Below are 21,321 nucleotides of genomic sequence, written 5' to 3'. Positions count from 1 at the left end.
TAAACTTGGGAGATTTAAATTTGTTGGAAACCCAGAGTCGGGGAAGTAAAATTAAGTATCATAAGTCAAAGGAGTTATTAATGAAAATTTTGCTTACGACCGTGTATTATCTCGAGTCTATAGTACTATTAGAGCTCTGAGCCTTTGATTTTCCGTGCATTCATTAACTACCCCTAACTCAATTGGCCTTAATGCTCAGTCTGTAGAACACCCGTGTTCATTTTTTATCCCTAATTTTATTACTATTTTTTATCGATTTTATTTTTTCCTCCAATAGCGGCAATTTTTTTTTTTTTTTTTTTTTTTTTTTTTCAAAAAAATTAAAATACATGCATTTTTTATGGCGGGATTTTTAAATTTAATTTGTTACGGCGCTAGTGTGCATTAGGACGCCATTTTGTTACACCGCCGCCATTTTGTCTCACTTAGATCCAAAATTCATCAATCACATGATTTTTTTGTCTATTGAAGTATCGCCAGTACTAGAATTTTCAAAAATTTTTACCCAAAAATTTCAATTAAAAAATTTTCTTAATAGCAAATTATATTATCACAGAAAAATTTCTTATATTTTCCCTAGAATATAAAAAAAAATTTCTATGCGTAAATTGGTCATTTTTTATTTTTTTTTGTAAATAAAGATAAATGTCTATTCGAAAGGATTATCCCCAATAATGTAGCGTATTAGTGTATCGTAGCCCAAGAACGTGAAATTTGTCAATGTTGTATTGCACGACATAAGTGATTCGCATGAGGAATTTTGGGAATTGTCTAAATCTCTTGTGGCCAAAGAGAAATTTCATTGGGATAATAGAAGAGGGATGAGATACACCAGCAAAAGTGGTTACTTTAGACACAGGAAGGACAGAGACAGCGATAGGATAAGGATAAGGATGAGAATGAGGATAAGGACAAGGGTAAAGACGAGGGTAGAAGGGAATCGCAAGGTATTAGCTCTTAGAAGCTTGTCCAAATGCTCAGACTAATGCCATCGCAATTGTAGCAAATCAGATATGTCTTATCGATGTTCTATCAAGTTTAATTGAATTTTTTTTTAATACTAAAACTTGGGCAATTACGATAATTAAACTCAGTGCTTCGTTAAAAAATAGTGTAATTTAAAAAAAAGTAAACTGTTTATAAGAAGCAAGTTGTTTGTTCGGTTATCGGAATTTCTAAAATATCTTGCCGACATTTACTCAGTTGCTAATCTCTGGCACCCTCTTCTACGTGGCTCGGCAGATTGGGTTGCGGAAGGGGTGGGTTGGATAGGGGTGAGAATAGTTTCTCAAGAGTCTCGAGACTAGGATTAGCATCCCAAAGTGACACTTTCCGTGTATTCATGAGCCGATCGACTCTGACTTTAGTTAATATCCAACTATATAGGACAACTTTATACCTATACATATATTTATATTTAAATATTTTACAAATTCTACAAAACTTTTTAAACTCATTATTTATTTTATTTTAATTACTTCATAAATATTTACGGTCATTTTTAAATTTATTAAGTCAAGGCTTTAATTTCCAGTATCTCAGTAAATATATAAAAAAAATATAAGTCATATATGGTCGTTGGAAAGGAAATTTGATTCTCTACAACTTTGGTTCCATTGAAAAATTCACTGAAGTCAATAATTGACAAGTTATAATTATTTAAAATTTTTTAAATTAAAATTTTTTTTTCAAAACTTAAAATGCCGCTATCTCCTGAACTATCAGTTCTACAAGATTTTTTAATCAGACAAAAGTTGTAGGAAATTAAATTTATTTTCTAAAACCCTCCTTAGACGTCCATTTAGCCCGAAAACTTTTCGATAAATCACAATTATTGCTTGAAATGAATAGCCAAGCGTTAAATGATGCTAACAATGATTGAGGATCGACATAATACCAGTGGTTATAAATTAATACCCGTAAGGCCGAATGAATGATGGGTCAGTAAGGTATAAGATCCATTAGAGCAACACATCAACAACGTATCTCATGTGTATTTCATGTTTCAGCCACCCAATAGCTCACTACTTATTCATATGACGTAGCTATAAAGCCGACTAGTACTCACTGGCGTGTGTTATGTGCGGCATAACAACGTCTTACGCTCTCTATACTCTGCTGCATCGACCTCATTGATTATCGAACGACCCCACGTAACGGCAAACAACCTCCTCTATTCAGCTATTCCTCTATAGATCCATACATATATATATATATCTATGTATAGACATGTATATTTACTTGTCAGGGGCGCAAGGACTTTTAACTTTCTGCTTCATGCATCTACACTTCCTGTTATCATTATAAACCAGTCCCAGTATACTTTACTCTTCCACCTTCTCTTTTGTCAAAAGACTATCTGAGACCCTTCTCAATTTCAAATTCTCATTAACCTCATTTATCTTCTTGTTAATTATTAACCTTTGACGTTAAATATTTGGTGTCAAATTGACATCTCTTGATTGATTATAAATTATTCTTGCCACTTATATTTGTCATTTATTGGAAATAAATGATAAATTATTTAAAGAAATTTTTCAATTAAATTTTCTGGAATTTTTTTTTTTTTTTCAAGTAGTATTTGAATTTTTATTTGTTTTTTAGCTTTTAGTTTTATTTTCCCTTTTATTTATAATTTTTCTTTGTCTTTAAGCTTAAAGTTTATTACAAAAGAAAGTTTTAATGAACGCAGTTGTGAAATTTATCCCGAGGTTATTTTTGTTCTAGTGCGTTAAATTACTAACAACACCTCCAGGCTATTTGTAATCAGGGTTTTCTTTAGAGTTAAGAATAATAATGTAAGTAGGTAGAATATAAAATATATATGTATGTATAGATATTTCATATTTATGATATTGAATTATTTCAGTACCGCGTAGGCTGGTTTTCTATAAATATATATACAGACTATAATTTATGGTCGAGGGTAATGAGTAAAAAAAATATGAAAAAATGTGCGTGATAATCCCAGCAGACTTGCACGAAACGAAAAGTAATTACGCGGAAAAAAATTGAAGAATTCCCTCGGCGACGCATTGATGTATGTCTTTAATCCCGAGGGGCGGTGAAGTAATTAATTTTTTTGTCATCGATTTTTTCGAGATTAAAATTTATAATTATAAATCCTTTCATCGTAGCCCGAGCTTGTGAATTTTTCCCAGAATAATTTTATTCTATCGAAATCTCCGAGGTCTGGATATCAGCGCTCTCTAAATACTTGACCAAATCAGCCAGTTGTCGAAATCCCATTCAAATAAAATATATAAAATTTATCAGTACTGATATATCCCATTATCAGCTATTACCGGATTTAACGCCCCACGTTAACGCCAGTAATCCCCTGAATAATAGAGCAAGGAAATTCATTGCGATCTTAATCATCTCACCAATTAATAAAACAAAGCCAGTAATTAATTATTAAGAAGCAAAGTATATTAGCAGATGATTAAGTATCGCTCGAAACAGATCGTATGCACCCGCGAAACAATGGCTGACCATACGTACACATTAACTACTAATAACTACTCGACAGAACACTGGAATCTTCGGTTCCGTTCCATTCAGTTCAGTTCGGTCAGATGCCGTCCCATTCATCAGCCACCTAAGCTCCCATGTTCCTGCATCCATCTGCTACCGAACAACCAAACTACCGCTTTCATATCCTGATCCCGATCCTAATTCATCTCTACTCCTCTCAGAGCATTAACTATAGTCTTCCATTTTCCATCTTCCATTTTCCATTGCATCGGCATATCATCCACATGTACTTCCAACTATCGTATGATTATTATTCTCATCTGCTTCTACTGTGTGCTCTTCCTCTTGTCATATAATACAACAACAACAACAACAAGTTTAGTTATCGACAAACCCTATTCTGCATCCACATATATATACATATACATACATATATGTACAGTATAACACGATTATTGTACACGTCGTAGCATGTCCACTAGTAGTTTCCCTTGATACTCACTAACGTTTACTCATATATATATATATATAGACTTATGTCTAAAGATTTTAATTAAATTTTAAACTCGCGTGCTGTAAATTACTCGTGTTATAATTGATACTCTATTTAAATGTCACCTCGATATATATTTAAAAAAAAAAAAATAAAAATTTTTATGAAATTTTTTATCAATTGATTTATTGATTTAGGTCATATTCAAATTGAGAAAATTAATTTGGTTAATTTTAAATTACTAAAATTAAGAGGTTAGTTCGAGCATTGAGAGACATCCAATTATTGAACTGATTGGGATTGGTGATTAATTGATTGACAGGTTTCTTGACGTTCAATTAAAATTACTTTATATTTTTTATCTTTGTTTTAATTTTTAAAAAATCTTTTTATGGAAATTTTTTGCTTACGATAAATATTTCAAACATCACTGCAACGTTTTTATTAGAAACATTTCCTTTGTTTTGAATTTTTATATTGAAATGACCGACACGTATAAATTAATAATAAAGTTGTATTGCATTCGCTCCGTCAATAGAAAACACACAAAAACTATTTCAATTATTTTTATACCGTCCTCGACAAAAAAGTATATATATAAAAAAAAAAAAATAATAATAATAAAATATTGGGAACAAGATATTTGAATATTAAAAATTAGTCGATTTTTAAATGGAATGAAATATCGGGTTTTATATGTATGGTTATTTATTAATAAATATATTCATTTATTCCGGAGGTTTGAATGAGATGTAATATCTAACGAGTAGTGGGCATCATAAATAATGATTTAATGATAGAGGTATAATAATAATAATAGTATCGTTAATCCATCGTGGGTTTTAGTAACATAATCCTTATATCAAGTCTATGGGTTGGCTAAACATCCCGAGGCAGTCATTAATAAAGATAACGTCAGTTTTCATAAAGTTTCATTCCTATTTATGGTACATTATATATATATATATATTTCTTCAAAAATAATTATCATTTATTTTTACACCAATTTCTTTAAAATATTAAATACCTTTTTTGATGTTAACTCCGGTACAAAAATTTCGAGGCAAAATAATAATAAAATTTTTTTTTCGGCCGAAAAATTTCCAGGCAGTAAAAGTAGGGCTGAAATCTTGCTAGGTCGAAAAATGGCCGATAGCTGAGTCTTAAAACAATCGAAAATAGGCTGACTCAATTTATCGACAAATTTTCGGCCTGTTTTTTGAGAATAATCAAATTTCGGTGTGTTTCCGGTCAAATTTCGACCTTTTCCATCAATAGTCTATGGTTTCAGCGAAATTCTGGTCAAATTTAGGGCTCTGTGACTGAAATTCTATGATTTTGGTACGATTTCAGTGAAATTAATTCTTTTCAGCCGTTTCCGGCGAATTTTAGTCCATCTATTTCTACCCGGGTAATGATGTTAATTTTCTATAAATTAACAAGCATTAAATTTCTTATTAGTGGTCGACAGAAGCTTAATTAAAAATTGAAATAAATGTAAATAATTAATTAATTGAAATAAATAAAATAGAATTAGGTCGCGGTTAAAGCTCAAACGTTTTGTTCGAGTGCGCAAAATAATCATCAAAAGCGAGTATACATAACCATTTAATTTATTTCAATGAAAGCCACATCAATGAAACGTTTGTTCGTAAATTCATCCTCGGATTCCAAATTCTTTTACATAATAAATATATGTACATACACATATATTTGTTTTGCATTGAATAAGCCGCCATTGTAATTTATAAATTTATTTCTACGCGATATGTTATTAATTAACAAGGTATTTATTACTCGCGTTATTAATTTCAAAAAATTGAAAAATCTACAAAAGCAGCGTTTAATTTATTACACATATTTCGTGTATAAATAATTAAATATTTCGCCTCATCGAAATGTAGCCGGGTGTTGAGTATTAAATTTGTGAATTCGATCATTATTATTATTATTTAATTACCGGATATTTAAAATAAAAAATATAATAAAGGAAATTGTGTTGAATAATGAACGCAATATTTATGAGATTATTAAAAATATATGATATATTATTATGATACTTGAGATATTTTAATAATAATATCATAATAATTCTTTTGACAAAATTTCGTTTTAAGGTATTTGAATTTATTTGAGCGTGTCTCATTACGCTGAAGCAATGCGAGTGAATTTGATCTCGTTAAAAAGATCCCCTTTTTACCCGAGATATATATGTATGAGTATGGATATATATACGTATAAATGAACAACCACATATGTATTATATACTATTACGGAGAAATGTAATCGTGATTCATGCAGACGAGTGTTGGGCGTGCCAAAAAGAGTAGACGTGCAACTAGAGGCAAAAGTTTCACCCGGTAATGCTACTGAGAATATATAGTGTATATAAATATATATATAGATGTATATGGAGGGTGTATATAGTGTAGAGTATAACGAAAAGGTTGGCTGCGGATTTATGGAGCCCAGATTTCGATTCACCTCAGGAAAATCCTTTCGGAGTTTTTTTTTTAAACTTTAAATTTACTGATTTTTTTTTCAAAATTGTTTATTGCTGGTGAAAAATTTTCTATTTCCTAATTGAAATATGTGTTTAATTAAGCAGTTTTTTTTATAATTTTTATTAAAAATGGATCAAAAACACGATTCTTAAATTTGTCGACAATTAACAAATTTCGGTTTTCTTTTTTCAGCAAATAAATTACAAAAAACAAAAACTAAAAATATGCACATGTAGAAAATTAAAAAATCTATAAGTGCATTTTTTTGAAATATTTTTTTTTCAATAATTTATCTTTTAAAAAAAAATCAAAAAATTATTATAAGTAGGCGAACTTTAGTATCATTGAAAAACACGTTTGGTTTTTACTTACTTTGGGTTAACTTGACCTACTTGGCATCCATTTGAGTGAAATTTATTATTTTTTTGACCCGGGAAATTAGTAAGTGAGTGATAGTTTCAATAGTAATCGATAGTGATTTATCAAGGACTTGAATAAAATGAATAGAATTAAATACACCCGACATGTAAAAATGAAAAAAAATATATATGTAAAATAGTTGGATTTAAACAAATATACAGAGCGATAACGTAACATTGAGAAATCCCAATCGAGTTCACAAATTGTTTGCTATTCTATATAAAACGCAATTGGCTATACTGATCTCGGGTTTTCCATTTTCACACTAGAGTTGTAAATTCCTTGGTTCCCTGGTGCAACCCCTGGTGTAGACAGTACTCCTACTACTTTGACTACTATAGCTGCTGGTACTAGTACTATTGCAGCTGTATAGCCAGCGAATAGTGGAGTTTGAAACGCAAGGCGTTCTATTCTCGCGCTGCTCGTCTCATGCATATTCACCGGGACCGGAATGAGAAGAGAAATGAGAGAGAGGGAGAGAGACAGATACCTCCTCTCCTTGGAGACCCGGCAGGGGGTCAGAGTGAGCGTGCACTGAATCGAATGTGGTGTGGGATTCGTTCGATCGCCCGATATCGACAGTCATAGCACGGGCCAACGATTCTCTCTCGGTCTCAGGGAAATTGCACTACAGACATTCATCCAATGACATTTACACCTTCACTATATCAACTCTATCACTTTAATAAATATTTATAAACAAATAAATTCATTTTTATAATTAATTCAGATCAGGGCATGACGTAATTAATTTTTCACATGACCCATTTTACAGTCAATTCTTCCAAAATCGGTAAAAATCACGCGAAATCGAATGGAAAAATTTAAACTGCCCATTTTCTCCCGGACACCATTTGTTAAAAAATTTTCCCGCGTCCCCTGCGCTTGAGTTTCCCAAAATAAACGAGTAAAATATTTAGCCGAAGGTAAATATTTATTATAAATAGACTTGATTGAGTAAATTTAAGGAAAGGGAATTTTATTTCAGCAAAAAGTTTCACTCGTATAAATTTACTTAGAGAGTATGGGCATTGGAAAGTTAAAGAATTATTTTACTTAGAAGTAAAAGAGTAAAAAGAATAAGTCGTAGGAGTGAATGACGGGAAAAATAGCTTCCTCTGCATCTTTACTATTTTCTTTGTAAGACTCTTGTAAAGTACTTTCTTGGGTTTTTTTCTCGCTCGGGTACTTCTGCTTCCTAAGAACAGTATCCACTAGTCAATCGCCATTTTGTCTATTTTATTTCTTCTCTGGCCTGCAAACTCTTTGCTTTTGTATCTTTTTTACTTTTTAAACTCATCCATTGTCCCTTATAAAGTACTTACTCAAATACTTTTTTTCGAGATCCTCAGACACTTGACTGTATTTTATTTTTTATATTTATTTATTAATATATTTATTTAAGAATAAAAAAATCCACCTCGATTTTATAGGATTGTTTTATTTTGAATTGAATCTGTGTATAGTAGGGGAGAATTTCCAGGCATTTTCCAGAGACAACTACGCGGTGAGAATAGATGTTTTCAATTTGCTCGCGAATAAAGAGAATTGGAGAATTGCAGGGAGAAGCTACCGAACAGCCACTGCCGTTTAGAATATGCTACTGGGAAATAGTGAATCGATATTGGACCACGATATTATTGCACCATAGTTTTTTTTGGTAAATTGGCTAAACTGTTCCTCTAGTTCTACTTCAGTTAATCGGTTAATACTTTTATTATTATTATTATCATTATTATTGTTATCGTTATCGCCCATCGCTATTTAATTTTGTAATAAATTCAATTTTAATTAACAAAAATTAATTTTTGTTCAAATTTCCTTTCAAAAACTGATGAAATATTTATTTTATGACGGTTTTATTAATTTTCTGGAGGGTTGGGGTAAAATGGAGCGGGTTAAGGTGAATTTTTATTTCTATAAGGACAGAATGGCCATGAAATGAAATTTTTTTTTTAATGTAATTTACAAACGACAAACTTACCCCATTTATCTCCTGTCAAAAAAATAATTTTTGATATTTACTTATAAATAATTTATCGATTTTTTGATTTATGGAGATCTTAACTTTTTTTTTGTCACGTATAAAAATAATTTTGAACTTTACTATTTACTTAAACCCGCGCTTAACTATTAGTTTGTAATGAACCAATCACGAAAGGGAGAATTTAATGTCAAATAAAAGTGCGATAAAATTTAACGATCGTAGTTTCAAAGTGACCATCTTGCTAGTGGCATCGAACGTCGCCCTAATTACGACAGATAAATTTATAAACTAGTTAAATTCAAGTAAAGACATCAAATATTACCAAACAAAATTTTTTCAAAAAAACTTATATAATTTGCTAATTAACTAACTCTATTAATTACACTGTAAAAAATTTTCAAAGTGAATGACTAGATTAGTTCACTTCCCTTGGGATTTAAATAAAATCTCGATCACTGAATTTACTCCCGATTCTTTACAGAGTATTGAATTATTACTCGAGCCAAATTATTTTTAAATTGACCGCTCGGGGAGTTATCGCATGTGTGGACGACTTAGAGTTGAAAATAATTTCTCTTGTCAATTGTAAAAAATGAATAAGCTGGATATATAAAGGGTTGTATTATTTTTCGACAATCGGTTCGATAAAATAAACGTCAATTGTAAAAAGTGGATCCACAGATGTCACTGGAATTTAACCATTTATTTTACTCTAGAATAACTTTATTTTATTCCTTTTGCCGGCGTAATCGTAAGCTTAAAACGAGATCCTGTTGGTGCTGGAGTTACAGTGAACGATGTTATAGAGCTACTGGGTGTTGTGAACTAAACGACATCGTTCTACTGGATAAGGCAGCACTGAAATGGGATACACATATCGCTCTATATACGTTCCATTACATTTATATTTTTTAAAAATATAAATGTTACAATTTTTTTATTTTCACTTTTTACATATATATACTTCACATTTATATTCAATTATTTAAATATTATTGTTTTCTTTAGAATACTACTTACTATCATTATTATTTAAAAAAAAAGTATTGAATAGTGAATGGTTGACCGGGTTTTGATCAAGAGAGCTAGTACTAAAAGTGGTGGTTGAGAGTCGGACCAAAGAAAGGATTTGAATTTCAACCTTTGAATTTTTTCAAAAATTTTCTAAAGGGAGACCTAATTGTCCACTAATTCAAAGGCCTACTGCGTCATTCTACGGCCTTTTTTTTCAAATTCGCGCTCATTGAAACTCAATTCATTAAAAATTAGCAAAATTCGGCAAATTTACTGTATTTCAAATTTTGAATTTCTTCCAAAATTCTTCGAAGGATTTTATAGTAAAATTTATGATTTTTCATGCATTGGAAAATCCATTGCGTCACTTTCTGATATTTTCTGTTTTATTTCAGACTCAATGAATAAAATTTTGAAAATTTTCCGTATTTCGAATTTTCAATTTTTTTATTTATTTAAATACTTTTCAAATTAATTTAAAAAAACAATAATTTTTCACCTCAACCGTTTCATTCAAAGTGACTAATTTCGACACTTTGAACTGACAAGTCCAATAAAATTTATTCAAAGAGAAAATAATTGTTTTAATTTATATATACATATATTTATTTGACACGCGGCTTCTCTCAATAAAACAGTCAACAATATTCACATGATCAAAGACTTAAACACTCGTTCGATTAATGCAATCTGATAATTAATGAATTTTCAATAGTAATTTATTAAAATTTTATTATTTATTCGAAATAGAGAATAAAATGAAATAATAAAATGCTCGACAATAGATAAAAAATATGACGAGAGTTAAAATTAAATATAAATTTAAAAAGTTTTCGAGAATTAACCTGACCTGGAATTGAACAAAAACCATAAATTATTTTTCGGTTACATCTAATTCAAATGAGAGCTAATTAAATATAGTTTGGACTAGATTTTATGAGTTTTTGATTTAAATTAATGAAATATTAAAAGCGCATTAATTAAAAGGGCGGTAGGTATTTTAACTTGGGTTGTTAAAAATAAAGTTCATTAAATTACTGGGTAATACTAGCAGTGTGAATTTATATTCTGGTGAAAATAGGGAGAGGAGGTCATTACAATAAAAAATAAAAAAAAAATATTACATTAGATGGGAATCGTTAGCACACACTCTAACGATTATTAGAGCAAAGTAATTAGCATGGGACAGTTAATTACGGGGCTACGAGTTTCTTCAAGGACATCATGGTTATTATTATTATTATTCTTTTTTTTATATTTTCCTCTTGTATTTTTTTTAACGAGTTATTTTATAGCGGGTCGTTAAAAAAATTATTTATCGTTGGCGTAAATTTATTTTATTAATTTAATTAATTGCAGGATATTTAATTTTTTAATGGCTATATTTTATAATAAAAAATAATAATTTAATAATTATACACAAATTTTTTTTCTTTAAAATTATAATTTAATATTTCACGCATATATTTCATATAAAAATAAAAATTTTTAAACTCATGGATTTTTTTTCTGTGGAAAATTAATTTTCAATTATAATTTCAAGTCATTTCCATTGGAAAAAAAAATTCAAATAGAAAATTCTAAGAAAAAAAAAAAAATTGAAGACGTTCGAAAATTGACAGAAAAGATAGAACAGTAAATAAAATTTATTATTTTCCGAAGTGCATATGAAGCCGTAAGATGGAAAATTCAAAAGAAATAACTTGAGAGTGTCTGAAAACTTTTTCATACCTACTTTTCGCCTTATTAGCTTTTTTTTTATTTTCATCGTCTAACTTCTGAGTATGTTATCACGAAAGTTGTGTGATAAAGTGTGTTTTTAAAACTAGCTCGAGCATTATTTGCTAATAAACAATAATGGTGATGTGCATTACACCTTCTCTATTTGCATAGCAAAATTATATGAGGATTTTTTGAAATTTCATGTTTCAGGATATTCAAAATGAGGCTTCTCTGGATGTTTATTATCATGGTCGCTGCACTGCCAGCAGCAGTGCCCTGGGAAACGGATCGCAGTAAGCCCAGTAGAGTATCAATTATTATTCATTTCGTAATTATTATTCATTTTTTTTTTCAAGCTGTCATTTGATTCCAATGTCTGCCATTTTTTTATGTCCTAATTTCGATCATACATTTTCCATGAATTTTTTTTTCTTCTATTTCTTGAGTAAAAAATTTAAATTGTCTAACTTTTAATTAATTATTCATAATCACAATAATTAATTTTTTCAAAACTCAAAATTTTTTTTAATTTTAAAATTAAAACTTTGAATTTTTAATTTTTTAAACCGAATTTTTTCTACAGACTAAAAAATTCCAAAATCACATTTTATGTATAAAAAAAAAAAATTATAAATTGAAGTACTTTTTTTTTTAATTATCAAAATAAAATAATTTCCGTCAGTAGTTAAATTATAATTGCGATAATAAATTCAAAAAAATTTCAACTTCGCACGTAATGAATTATAAAAAATTCCACGAGTGAAAAAAAAAAAAATTATCACACAATTAATTAGTAAGAAAATAATTAATTATCCGAGATAAAAAATGAATAAAATAAATCTCTGAGTAATAAAAGAAAAAAAAAGTAGTGTTGGTCAACTCGGATGTAAAATAAGTTGAAAAGTTGTTCCGAGCAGAGCCGGTATAAGCTTTTAGGTTAATTTAATTATCATAATAAATATAAAATATAAATCAGCGATTAAATCGTGTGTAAATGAAAAAAGTAATACCATGACTAACGATTAAGTGATTACAAACTCAGTAATAATAAAAATATGGTAATCCACAGAACAGGAACTTGGGAAAGAACCTTTTAAGTAGATTAAACAACAGCCACTAGCTCGACCTCATTTCACTAAAACGCACGAACATTTGACTTTCTTATCACTCGGGCTTTAAATTTATAAAACACACATCACTTATTCTCAATAAAAAAAGTTTAACCGTCAATAGCATCGTTAAAAATACTTTTATAAATAACGCAAAGTCAGCTGATGGTTTATCGGTTTTTATGATTAAATTTTTTCCGTCATTTTCCGGTCCCGGGTTCAGTTATTCGGTTCGAAATAAGAACAGAAAATAAAATAAAAAGAAAGGACCAAGAAGTCTGCATGTATAAGTTTTTATGCGGTGATTCGAGGGTGTCGCAGTAATGTACTTTCATTCTTTTTTTTTTCCTTCTTCATCTCTATTTTTCCTGATTTTCTTTTTGGCTTTTTTCTTATAACTAGTGTTTCGTAAAATATACCCACATTTGTACAATTCTTCAGTATTGTACAAGAAAAGAAGAACACGAAGAAAAGAAATAGAAAAAGAGTGAGTTTTTTTTATTTTATTTTGTTTCAGTGCCACGTTTGTACGGTGACAAGATTCCCACGAGAGTCTTAACGCCAAGTAATAAAAAAGTTCAAAGGAAAATTGTTCTTTACCACAACTTTTTTCGGACTCACGTTACTCCGACAGCTGCAAACATGCTCGCTATGGTAATTATTATTTTATTACTATTACTGTTTATCATTTTTCGATTGATGGGGAAGAGGCCTGAGGACATACAGATCAAGGAAAAAATTTTTAGTCATGGGAAAATTAAGGGACATGCGAGTTTTTTAAAATATCAATTTTCGGAAAGTTTTTTCGAACAATTCAAGCTTCTAGAGGAGGGAGAGACTTTCAGAGTAATGGATAAATTTTTTTCATTTATTCAATCGGAAAATTTTTACGAAAACTGAAATTGATTTTAGAAAAATTGCTTACAGAAAAATTTTGAAAAATTGAAAAATTTTATTAAATTACTTAAAAATGTATTGATTAATTTTGTTTATTACGAAAATAAAAAATTTTTCTTTGAACAATAACTCGAACCCTCTTTCGAAAGCTCTGGTTGTTAAAAATTCAGCCTTGGGGATTTTAATGACTGGGAGAAAAAAATGGTAACAAAAAAGTAAAATATATGAAGGCTATTCAGCTGTTAAGCATAAAAAATGCTGAGTGAAATAAGTTTGTGGGCGTTTATTTATTTATCTCTTTTTTCCATTCTATTGAAGGAGATTTTTTTATATAAGAGCTTACAAAAGCTTGGCACGGTCATTGACACTGTTCTTCTCGGGCTTGTCATAATAATTGTATCATGAGGCGTGAAAGTGTCGAACAACTCGGGTGAATAAACGAGTGGACAAGCTCTTTTTCTACTCCCCTTTTATTAAATGTTCTATATCCCAACATATTATATTTATATATATCCCCGTCAAAGTACTTTGATTGCTTTTTTTCTTTTTCCAATCTGTCTCCGGTCTTCGTGTCCATGTCCGCGTCCGCGTCCGAGTCAATAGCCAACGTGATCAATAAAACTTCATGTTTAATATTTTTTTTTTTCGAATAAATTTATAAATATTTGTCGTACGCGAGGTATCTGTCGATGTTCAATTTTTAAGATTTATGCATTTAAAATCTATTGTTTTTTTTTTTTTTCATTTAAATGTTTCAGAAATGGCACAGCGGAGCCGCCAAAGCAGCGCAAAGATGGGCTGAGGCCTGCTATGCACTCACACATGACAATGCCACGGGGTTGCATATCGACGCGTTCGGTAGCTGCGGACAAAATATATTTATTTCAACAGCTCAAGTTCCTTGGTAAGTTATATTTTTTTTTTTTTTGGTATCAAAAAATTTTTTATGCGGCTCATTTTACCCCTTCTGGAATTTTTTGTGAATTTAAATTGACATTAAATAATTTTATTAGAACCTGAATTTTTTTTTTTAAACTGAAATATTTCCGAGATTTCTTGGAAATAAAAATATATTTCATTTTACGCGGATCATATAGTATGATATTCATATCAAATATATGTCAACCGATTGAAATCCGCGCAAATATTATTCTTTAATAGGTTAAAAATGGCGAGGTTGCGATAAGAAAATATCTGAGAAAACGGGAGCAAATCTGTGAGCTTCCGTCTCGCGTTTCGGGTCATTGGTTTTTCTTTCTTTCCACGAGTTACGATACCTGGGAGTATTCTTTAGTTGAGAAAAACTACTGGTATTTTTTATCAGTAAAAAATACCGCCAGTTTCAAAGATAAAATATTATAGAATAGCAGTAGTCATTGTGTGGATTTTAAAAACTTTTTTCTGACGAGAAGAAAAAAATAAAAGCCAAGGATTTGTTGTGTCAGTGAAACTTGTAAATCTTAATGTTTGATGACGTCTTAGTATTAATTATAATAAGTGGAGCTTTGCATCTTGCAAGTTTGGTAGTTTTACATCTGAAGTCGTGCAGCGCTAAAATTTCCGGAACGTGACATTCGCCCCAGATGGGTAGCAGATGGGCGCGTCGTCAGGTGCCGCAACCTATAACTTACTCTCTATAACTCTTGTAAACTTTTGACCACTTTTCTTAGTTTCAATTTCAACCGTCCTAACCATTTGTGGTTTACTAAATAAACTCTAATATTACTTACACCAGAATCAAGAACTAAACTTTCACTCGCTGTACTAATTTCGGAAGATTCTGATTACAAACTCTCTGAAACTCCCAAAAAAATTTTTAATTTTACACAAAATGATATCTTTCCCACTCTTCAGACTCTACACTAAATAACTTGGCAGAAAAAATTTCAGCAGAGACTCCTGAATTTTTTTTCAAGCGAACCCAAAAAATAAACTCACTCGCTGGACTAATTTCGGGAAATTCTGATTACTAACCCTCTGAAAACGACGAAAAAAATTTTAATTTCACTAAAATTAATTTTTTCCACAAATTTCAGACCCTCAACTAAATGATCCGAGAGCAAAAAATTCAGCCCGGGTACCTGATTTTTTTTTCCAAGCAAACCCAAAAAAAAAAATCTACGATTTGACAATTTAATCTCCGCTGACCCTAATTCTTATTCCAGTTTCTTTTTATAAACGTATAATGTAATCAGATAGGACGGGAATTCCACTTATTCAACGGAAGTGAGGTTTTCAAAAAGAGAAAAAAATAGCTGGAGATAATTATGTGATAAGAAATTTTTCCCTTACGTGTCACATTTCGCAGAATAAATATAACAATATTTTTTTTTTTATTACACAAGAGTCGGGCGGTGGGTGGCAGGTTAATTTTTTTTGCTTATATAAAACGAATTTAACTGAAGCTATTTCGCCGGCGATAATATAAAAACTAAATGTCTTGGTATCAGTATCGTCTTGGCTCCATTTTCAGTGGGTACTGGTGCAATTCCTTGAATCGAATCACGTTTCGTTTTTCGCCGACGGTGTCGAGAGCTTTTGGATCTAATCCTGAGTAGAGGCGCGATTGAGAATACGACAACTTTTTTCTCGCCACCGATAGCTGAAAATAATAAAAAAAAAAATATTCTAAAGCAAAAAAGCTCTTTGGCAATACCGAGTTGGGAGTATTGGGTATCGAGTAGTCGAGAGTTAGCATGAAAGTTTCTGATTTGGCAGTGAAACTAAATCAGATTACACGTACGAATGAGCATGGACTAAATGGTCGATCGAAATCTAGCGAATCGATTGATCAGTTGCTTTCTCAAGCGATTTGTATTGCCACCGAGTATTCAGTTCTCAAGACAGGGGTAGGAGATATATGCGTCAGCAATTTATGAGAATGCGTCCGTCCAATCTCACAAACTTTTAAGTTTAAAAGAGCTTTTACTTCGCATTGTGAGAATCAGTCGCCTGGAAAGAATAATCCCATCAGATGAGCACTCGGACGTCATACGAGACGCCATTCTTGGCGTCACTGCGCCAACGCCACCTGTTGACTCTTACATTTGACAGTGCCAAAATTTTTTATTGCCCTGCGGATTTTTTTTTTAACAAGAAATTAGTGAGATAAAATTTTTATTAATTTATTATTATTTCAGTTACTTATGGAACTTTAATCTGGAAATTTATTTTAAAAATTACGGGGCAAAATGGACCGCTTAAGAAACGTTAAAATTTTCTTTTACTTATTAGTCATCCAAAAATTTTTGAATCCCTCAATTTTACTCTGTAAAAAATGAAATCCCGTTGCCCGATTTGCCCCACTTTTGTTAATAAATAAAAAATTTTTTTTCAGGTTTTTCGCGATAAAAACCTGGTACCTGGAGCACGAAATATTCAAATACGGGCCGCACGCAAAAAATGACCTGAGCCAGGTCGGGCATTACACGCAGATGGTGTGGGCGCCAACCCATCGCGTGGGTTGCGGATGGGCAAAGTGCAATGGTACCAGAGGGCCACGTGGACAGCCCTACTTCAGTTACGTCTGCAACTACTGTCCAGCGTAAGTATTACTGAATTTTATCGCCTCCTCAATCCCAAATCCAGAACTTTTTCCAGGACATTAACAATGACCGCGTGCTAAATAACGTCAAGTAAACCGTAAAACCCAAAAGGTTATTTATTGCCCAATTTTATTTTTATTATTCTTCACTCCACTCTACTTTTCTGTGCTCTGCGATTCACACATCACGGAAATGTTAAAGAAATTTTATTCACCTCCTCCACTCGGCAAACATCCTTCGGCACTCGAATCGATTTATTTTTTTTTCGACACTATAAATATATAAAAAAAAGCTACCAAACAATCTTTTATTCACTCTCGTCATGCTCGCTGAGTATTTCGACATCATTCAAGCTGATTCTTTAGCACGAAAATAAATTCGAGTCTAACTCTCGCTCTAACTCAACATTTTTTACTTTCATCCATTCTAGAGCAAACCTTTTTCTATTTGTTCATTTTTTTTTTCTATTCCTTTTTGCTTTCTAATACAAGCCGAGAAAAATATGGGATGCAAGTTTGCGGGTCCCATAAAAATAACAGATGTCGCGGCTACAACATTCTCCGGGATAAAATAGTACGCTTCAAAAAGACAATGCATTTTTCGGTCTCGTTTTTCATTTATATCTGCCGACAGATCTTCGGATCCACAGTTTACAGAGTAGAGTTGAGGTTCTTGCAAAGACTCACGGCCAAACGACCGTGAGGTCATACTATACATCGTAAATTCATAAATTTAATGCTATTTATCTTTGTACTCGAGACATATTTTTATTTATTTATTTCGACTTATTTTCAGACATTTATTTACATATCACCAAAAACTTGATTGCTCAAAAAACAATATATATATATATATATTTTTTTTTTTTTTTTTCAAAATATTGAAAGCATAATTTACAAAAATTTTTTTCCAAAAACTAATGGCATAAAAATTCAAAAAATTTTTTGACAGCTTGAAATTTGAATTTTTTGTATGAAAACTCAAAATTTTCGAACTGAAAATTGCCATGGACTTAAAAAAATTGATTTTTTGAAATTTTTCGTATATTTTTCTTAAACTATATCTCGAATTGATATTTTTATGAATTTCAATTGAAATTTTGCAAAACGGACAAAATTTTGATAATTTAATAAATTGAAAGTCTATTAAATTAAATTATTTCCCGAGGGAAAATAATTATTTTCAATGAAGCTCTTTGTTATTATCGGCAAGAAATTTATTACTCACATAAAGCAATAATAGTCTCGTGACAAAGAGGCATTTAGTGAAGCTTCTAAATCACGATTTAATTCGGTGCGCGAGTGCCAAATATTACTTTAATAATCTATAAATTTTCCAAGACGGACAATAAATATATTTATTAAGATATTTAATTTCCATGTATTGAGTTTTATGAAAAAAATTTAATAATGGATGACAGACATGAGATTGTAATAAAAATAAATAAAGTGATGGATGATAAAAAAAGGGAATTTATGTGTCTAAAATCGGTAGATCGATCGACGGGTGACTTTTGTACTACGGTAAACTGTCACCGAGTCTTCCTTCCGTTTTTATCGCCGAGAAAATGCCGGAAGCCGCAGAAACGTGATACCGTAACTGGTTATCGAGAAAAATATATGAAAAAGTTTGAGAAACATAAATGCAACTACTGATCAAATCAACAGCATTCTTTTCTGTGACATTTCTTAACTCAAGACATTGGAATTTTATTCTGAGACATAAACGAGCCTTTTTTATTTTTTATCGGTTTATGTGAACTCTGACTTTTCTATTTTAAGACAAAGTATTTTTATAATTTTTATTTATTCACTGTCTCGATTATTTCTGATCTTTACACTTTACTTTAAATTCAAATTCTGTGTAAACTATTGAACTTACAGAAAAAGTCATTCTTAACTTTTTTGTAGAAAAATTAATTTCCTTTAAAAAAGCTAAGAGGTATTTTAGCCGTATTTTCAATAGTTAGCTCAGAATTTGAATTTTAAGACGCGTGAATTTTTTTGAATTCAAAATTTGGACTTTTTCACAAACGGGGACTTTGAAATAAAATTTGCGACTTATTTATGAAAGATACAATAAAAATGTATAGAGATAAATTTGTAGATAATTTAATTTGCTATAAAAAGTTATTCTGTCAAATTTTTTTTAAACTCGATAGTTTATAAGTTATTCGAATTTAAAGATTGACTGAAATTTAATTAATTTTTAAATAATAACTTAGTTTTTAAGTTTCAAGAAGAAAAAGTCCTCGTTCGATGGAAAAAGAAAACTGATTAATTTAGAGACAGAAAAAACGAATAAAAACTCAACAATGGAAAACTTTTTTCCACTAATTAAACATTAATATACATTAGATTTTAATTACTCAGTGAAAAATCTTCAAAATACGACGGTCAATTTTCCAGCGGTACGTGTTTTGTTTTTTTTTTTTTTATTATATTTTTTATAAATAACGAGTATAGAATAAAGTTATAATCCAGATTTTTCTAGGTAAAAATTAAATTTTAAAACGAACTAGACACTCATAAACTTTAATACTCATGACACGCACAGTTAGCAGTAAATTTAAAGTTTAATAAAAAAATTTCATCCGCAATCTCATTCCGAGTATCTTACATTCATAATATACTAAATTATTTAATAAAATTCACGGGATTGTCGACAAGTTTTGAGCGGTCAATTATAAATTCCGCTGCTAAATAATTACTTAAATAATTAAATCAATAGTTCGGAGCTTAGTTCGAGTTTTTAAAATTAAATAAAACAAAATAATGGAGGAATTAAATTTTATTTGTGAAAAGTTTGTTCGTTAATTGACAATTAAATATCAAGTAGTTAGTGCTCAGTATTAAGTGATTGGTAATTGAATAATTAACGAATCTGTTATTTTATTAGGGGTAATTATCCAGATCGTCTTGGTACGCCTTACAAAGCGGGGGCTCCATGTAGCAGCTGCAAGGATCATTGTCGGGTTGGTAAACTCTGCAAGAATTCTTGTCCCTGGGCTGACTTGTGGGCTAATTGCCGACAACTCTACGAAACGTGGCCGAATTGGCTCTGCGAAAGTGACACACAGCAGGGACATGAGCGCCGTCAATTTTGTCGAGCTACTTGCAGATGCCGGGACAAGATTGTGTGAACTCCGATGTCCAAATCCACCATCGACAGTGATAATTTCATTTAATCTCTAAATTATTCATTAATTAATATATTAAAATGTATGTGAATTCTGTCATGCAGTACAAAAGTTAAAACTTTGCCCCAATGGAATTTTTTAAAAACAGTTTCAATAAAAATGCACACCAATTTTGAATTTTTTATTCATTAATTTTACGAACTTTCAAAACGGATTTTAGTCGAAACTTTTCACCCGGGCTACAGACAATTCACTTCTGAATACGTAGAAAAAAAAATTATTTGATTCGGTCAAGTAGTTCTCGAGTTACAGAGAATCCGTAAATCCGTACGTTAAAATGTACGGATGTACGGATTCGATTTTTTCGGCTAAATATCAACGGATTTTATTGGAATTTTTTTTGAAGTTGTTTATTAGGGTGTCCTCTGTTGACTGGTTTACATTTTTTATTATTTTGCGCTGCTGGAAAAATTGCAGAGGATAGAAATTTAGCTGGAGAGGCAGTTGGGGGTGTGCAGTTTTATTTTTTACAAAAATGTGTTTATTTTCGGGAGATTGTCAAAATGTAGGAAAAAGAGTAAAAAAAAATGTATAATGTATTTAAATATTTAAATAATGTAGTTGATATTTGCATATAACGTATAAAGGGTACATGAGAGCCGAGTGTTATATGATACTGTTAGAGTGAAAATTCCCTTGGGGCATGGAAATCGGGAGCGAGATTTTTTGATATTTGTAAACGATAAACTGTCTGTATTTTATGCATGCAATCTGTACATAAAGTAGAGAGCTATATATATATATATATATATATATATATATATATATATATATATATATATATATATATATATATATATATATATACGCATTATCAAAGTGCTACTTCTCCGTGCTCTGTATAAAGTTTAATGAAAAACTTGTTTGCTACTTTATTTTTATTATCATATATTCAAGTTCTTATATATACATACTTATATAAATACATACATATTTAATAATAATATATATTTA

General features: G+C 30.5%; 1 protein-coding gene across 4 annotated transcripts in view; it reads left to right on the top strand.

Moving 5' to 3' along the window:
- LOC103575484 (serotriflin) overlaps positions 1-21,087 on the top strand; it is a 62,981-nt gene extending 41,894 nt beyond the window's left edge. For 3 of the 4 annotated variants that reach the window (XM_014442530.2, XM_053740990.1, XM_008555288.1), the window contains exons 2-6: positions 11,828-11,919; positions 13,244-13,380; positions 14,382-14,527; positions 16,961-17,167; positions 20,067-21,087. In XM_014442530.2, the coding sequence (XP_014298016.1) occupies positions 11,838-11,919; positions 13,244-13,380; positions 14,382-14,527; positions 16,961-17,167; positions 20,067-20,310 (816 nt within the window). In that variant the 5' untranslated portion in view covers positions 11,828-11,837 and the 3' untranslated portion in view covers positions 20,311-21,087. The remainder of the gene's footprint in view (positions 1-11,827; positions 11,920-13,243; positions 13,381-14,381; positions 14,528-16,960; positions 17,168-20,066) is intronic. The other variant, XM_014442531.1, reaches the window with a different exon arrangement.
- Positions 21,088-21,321: the final 234 nt, after the last annotated feature.

Source organism: Microplitis demolitor, chromosome 7 (genome assembly GCF_026212275.2).
Source record: "Microplitis demolitor isolate Queensland-Clemson2020A chromosome 7, iyMicDemo2.1a, whole genome shotgun sequence".
Classification (NCBI taxonomy): Eukaryota; Metazoa; Arthropoda; class Insecta; order Hymenoptera; family Braconidae; genus Microplitis; species Microplitis demolitor.
The sequence above is the reverse complement of the archived record's forward strand: the minus strand, read 5'-3'. Positions and strand labels throughout refer to the sequence as shown.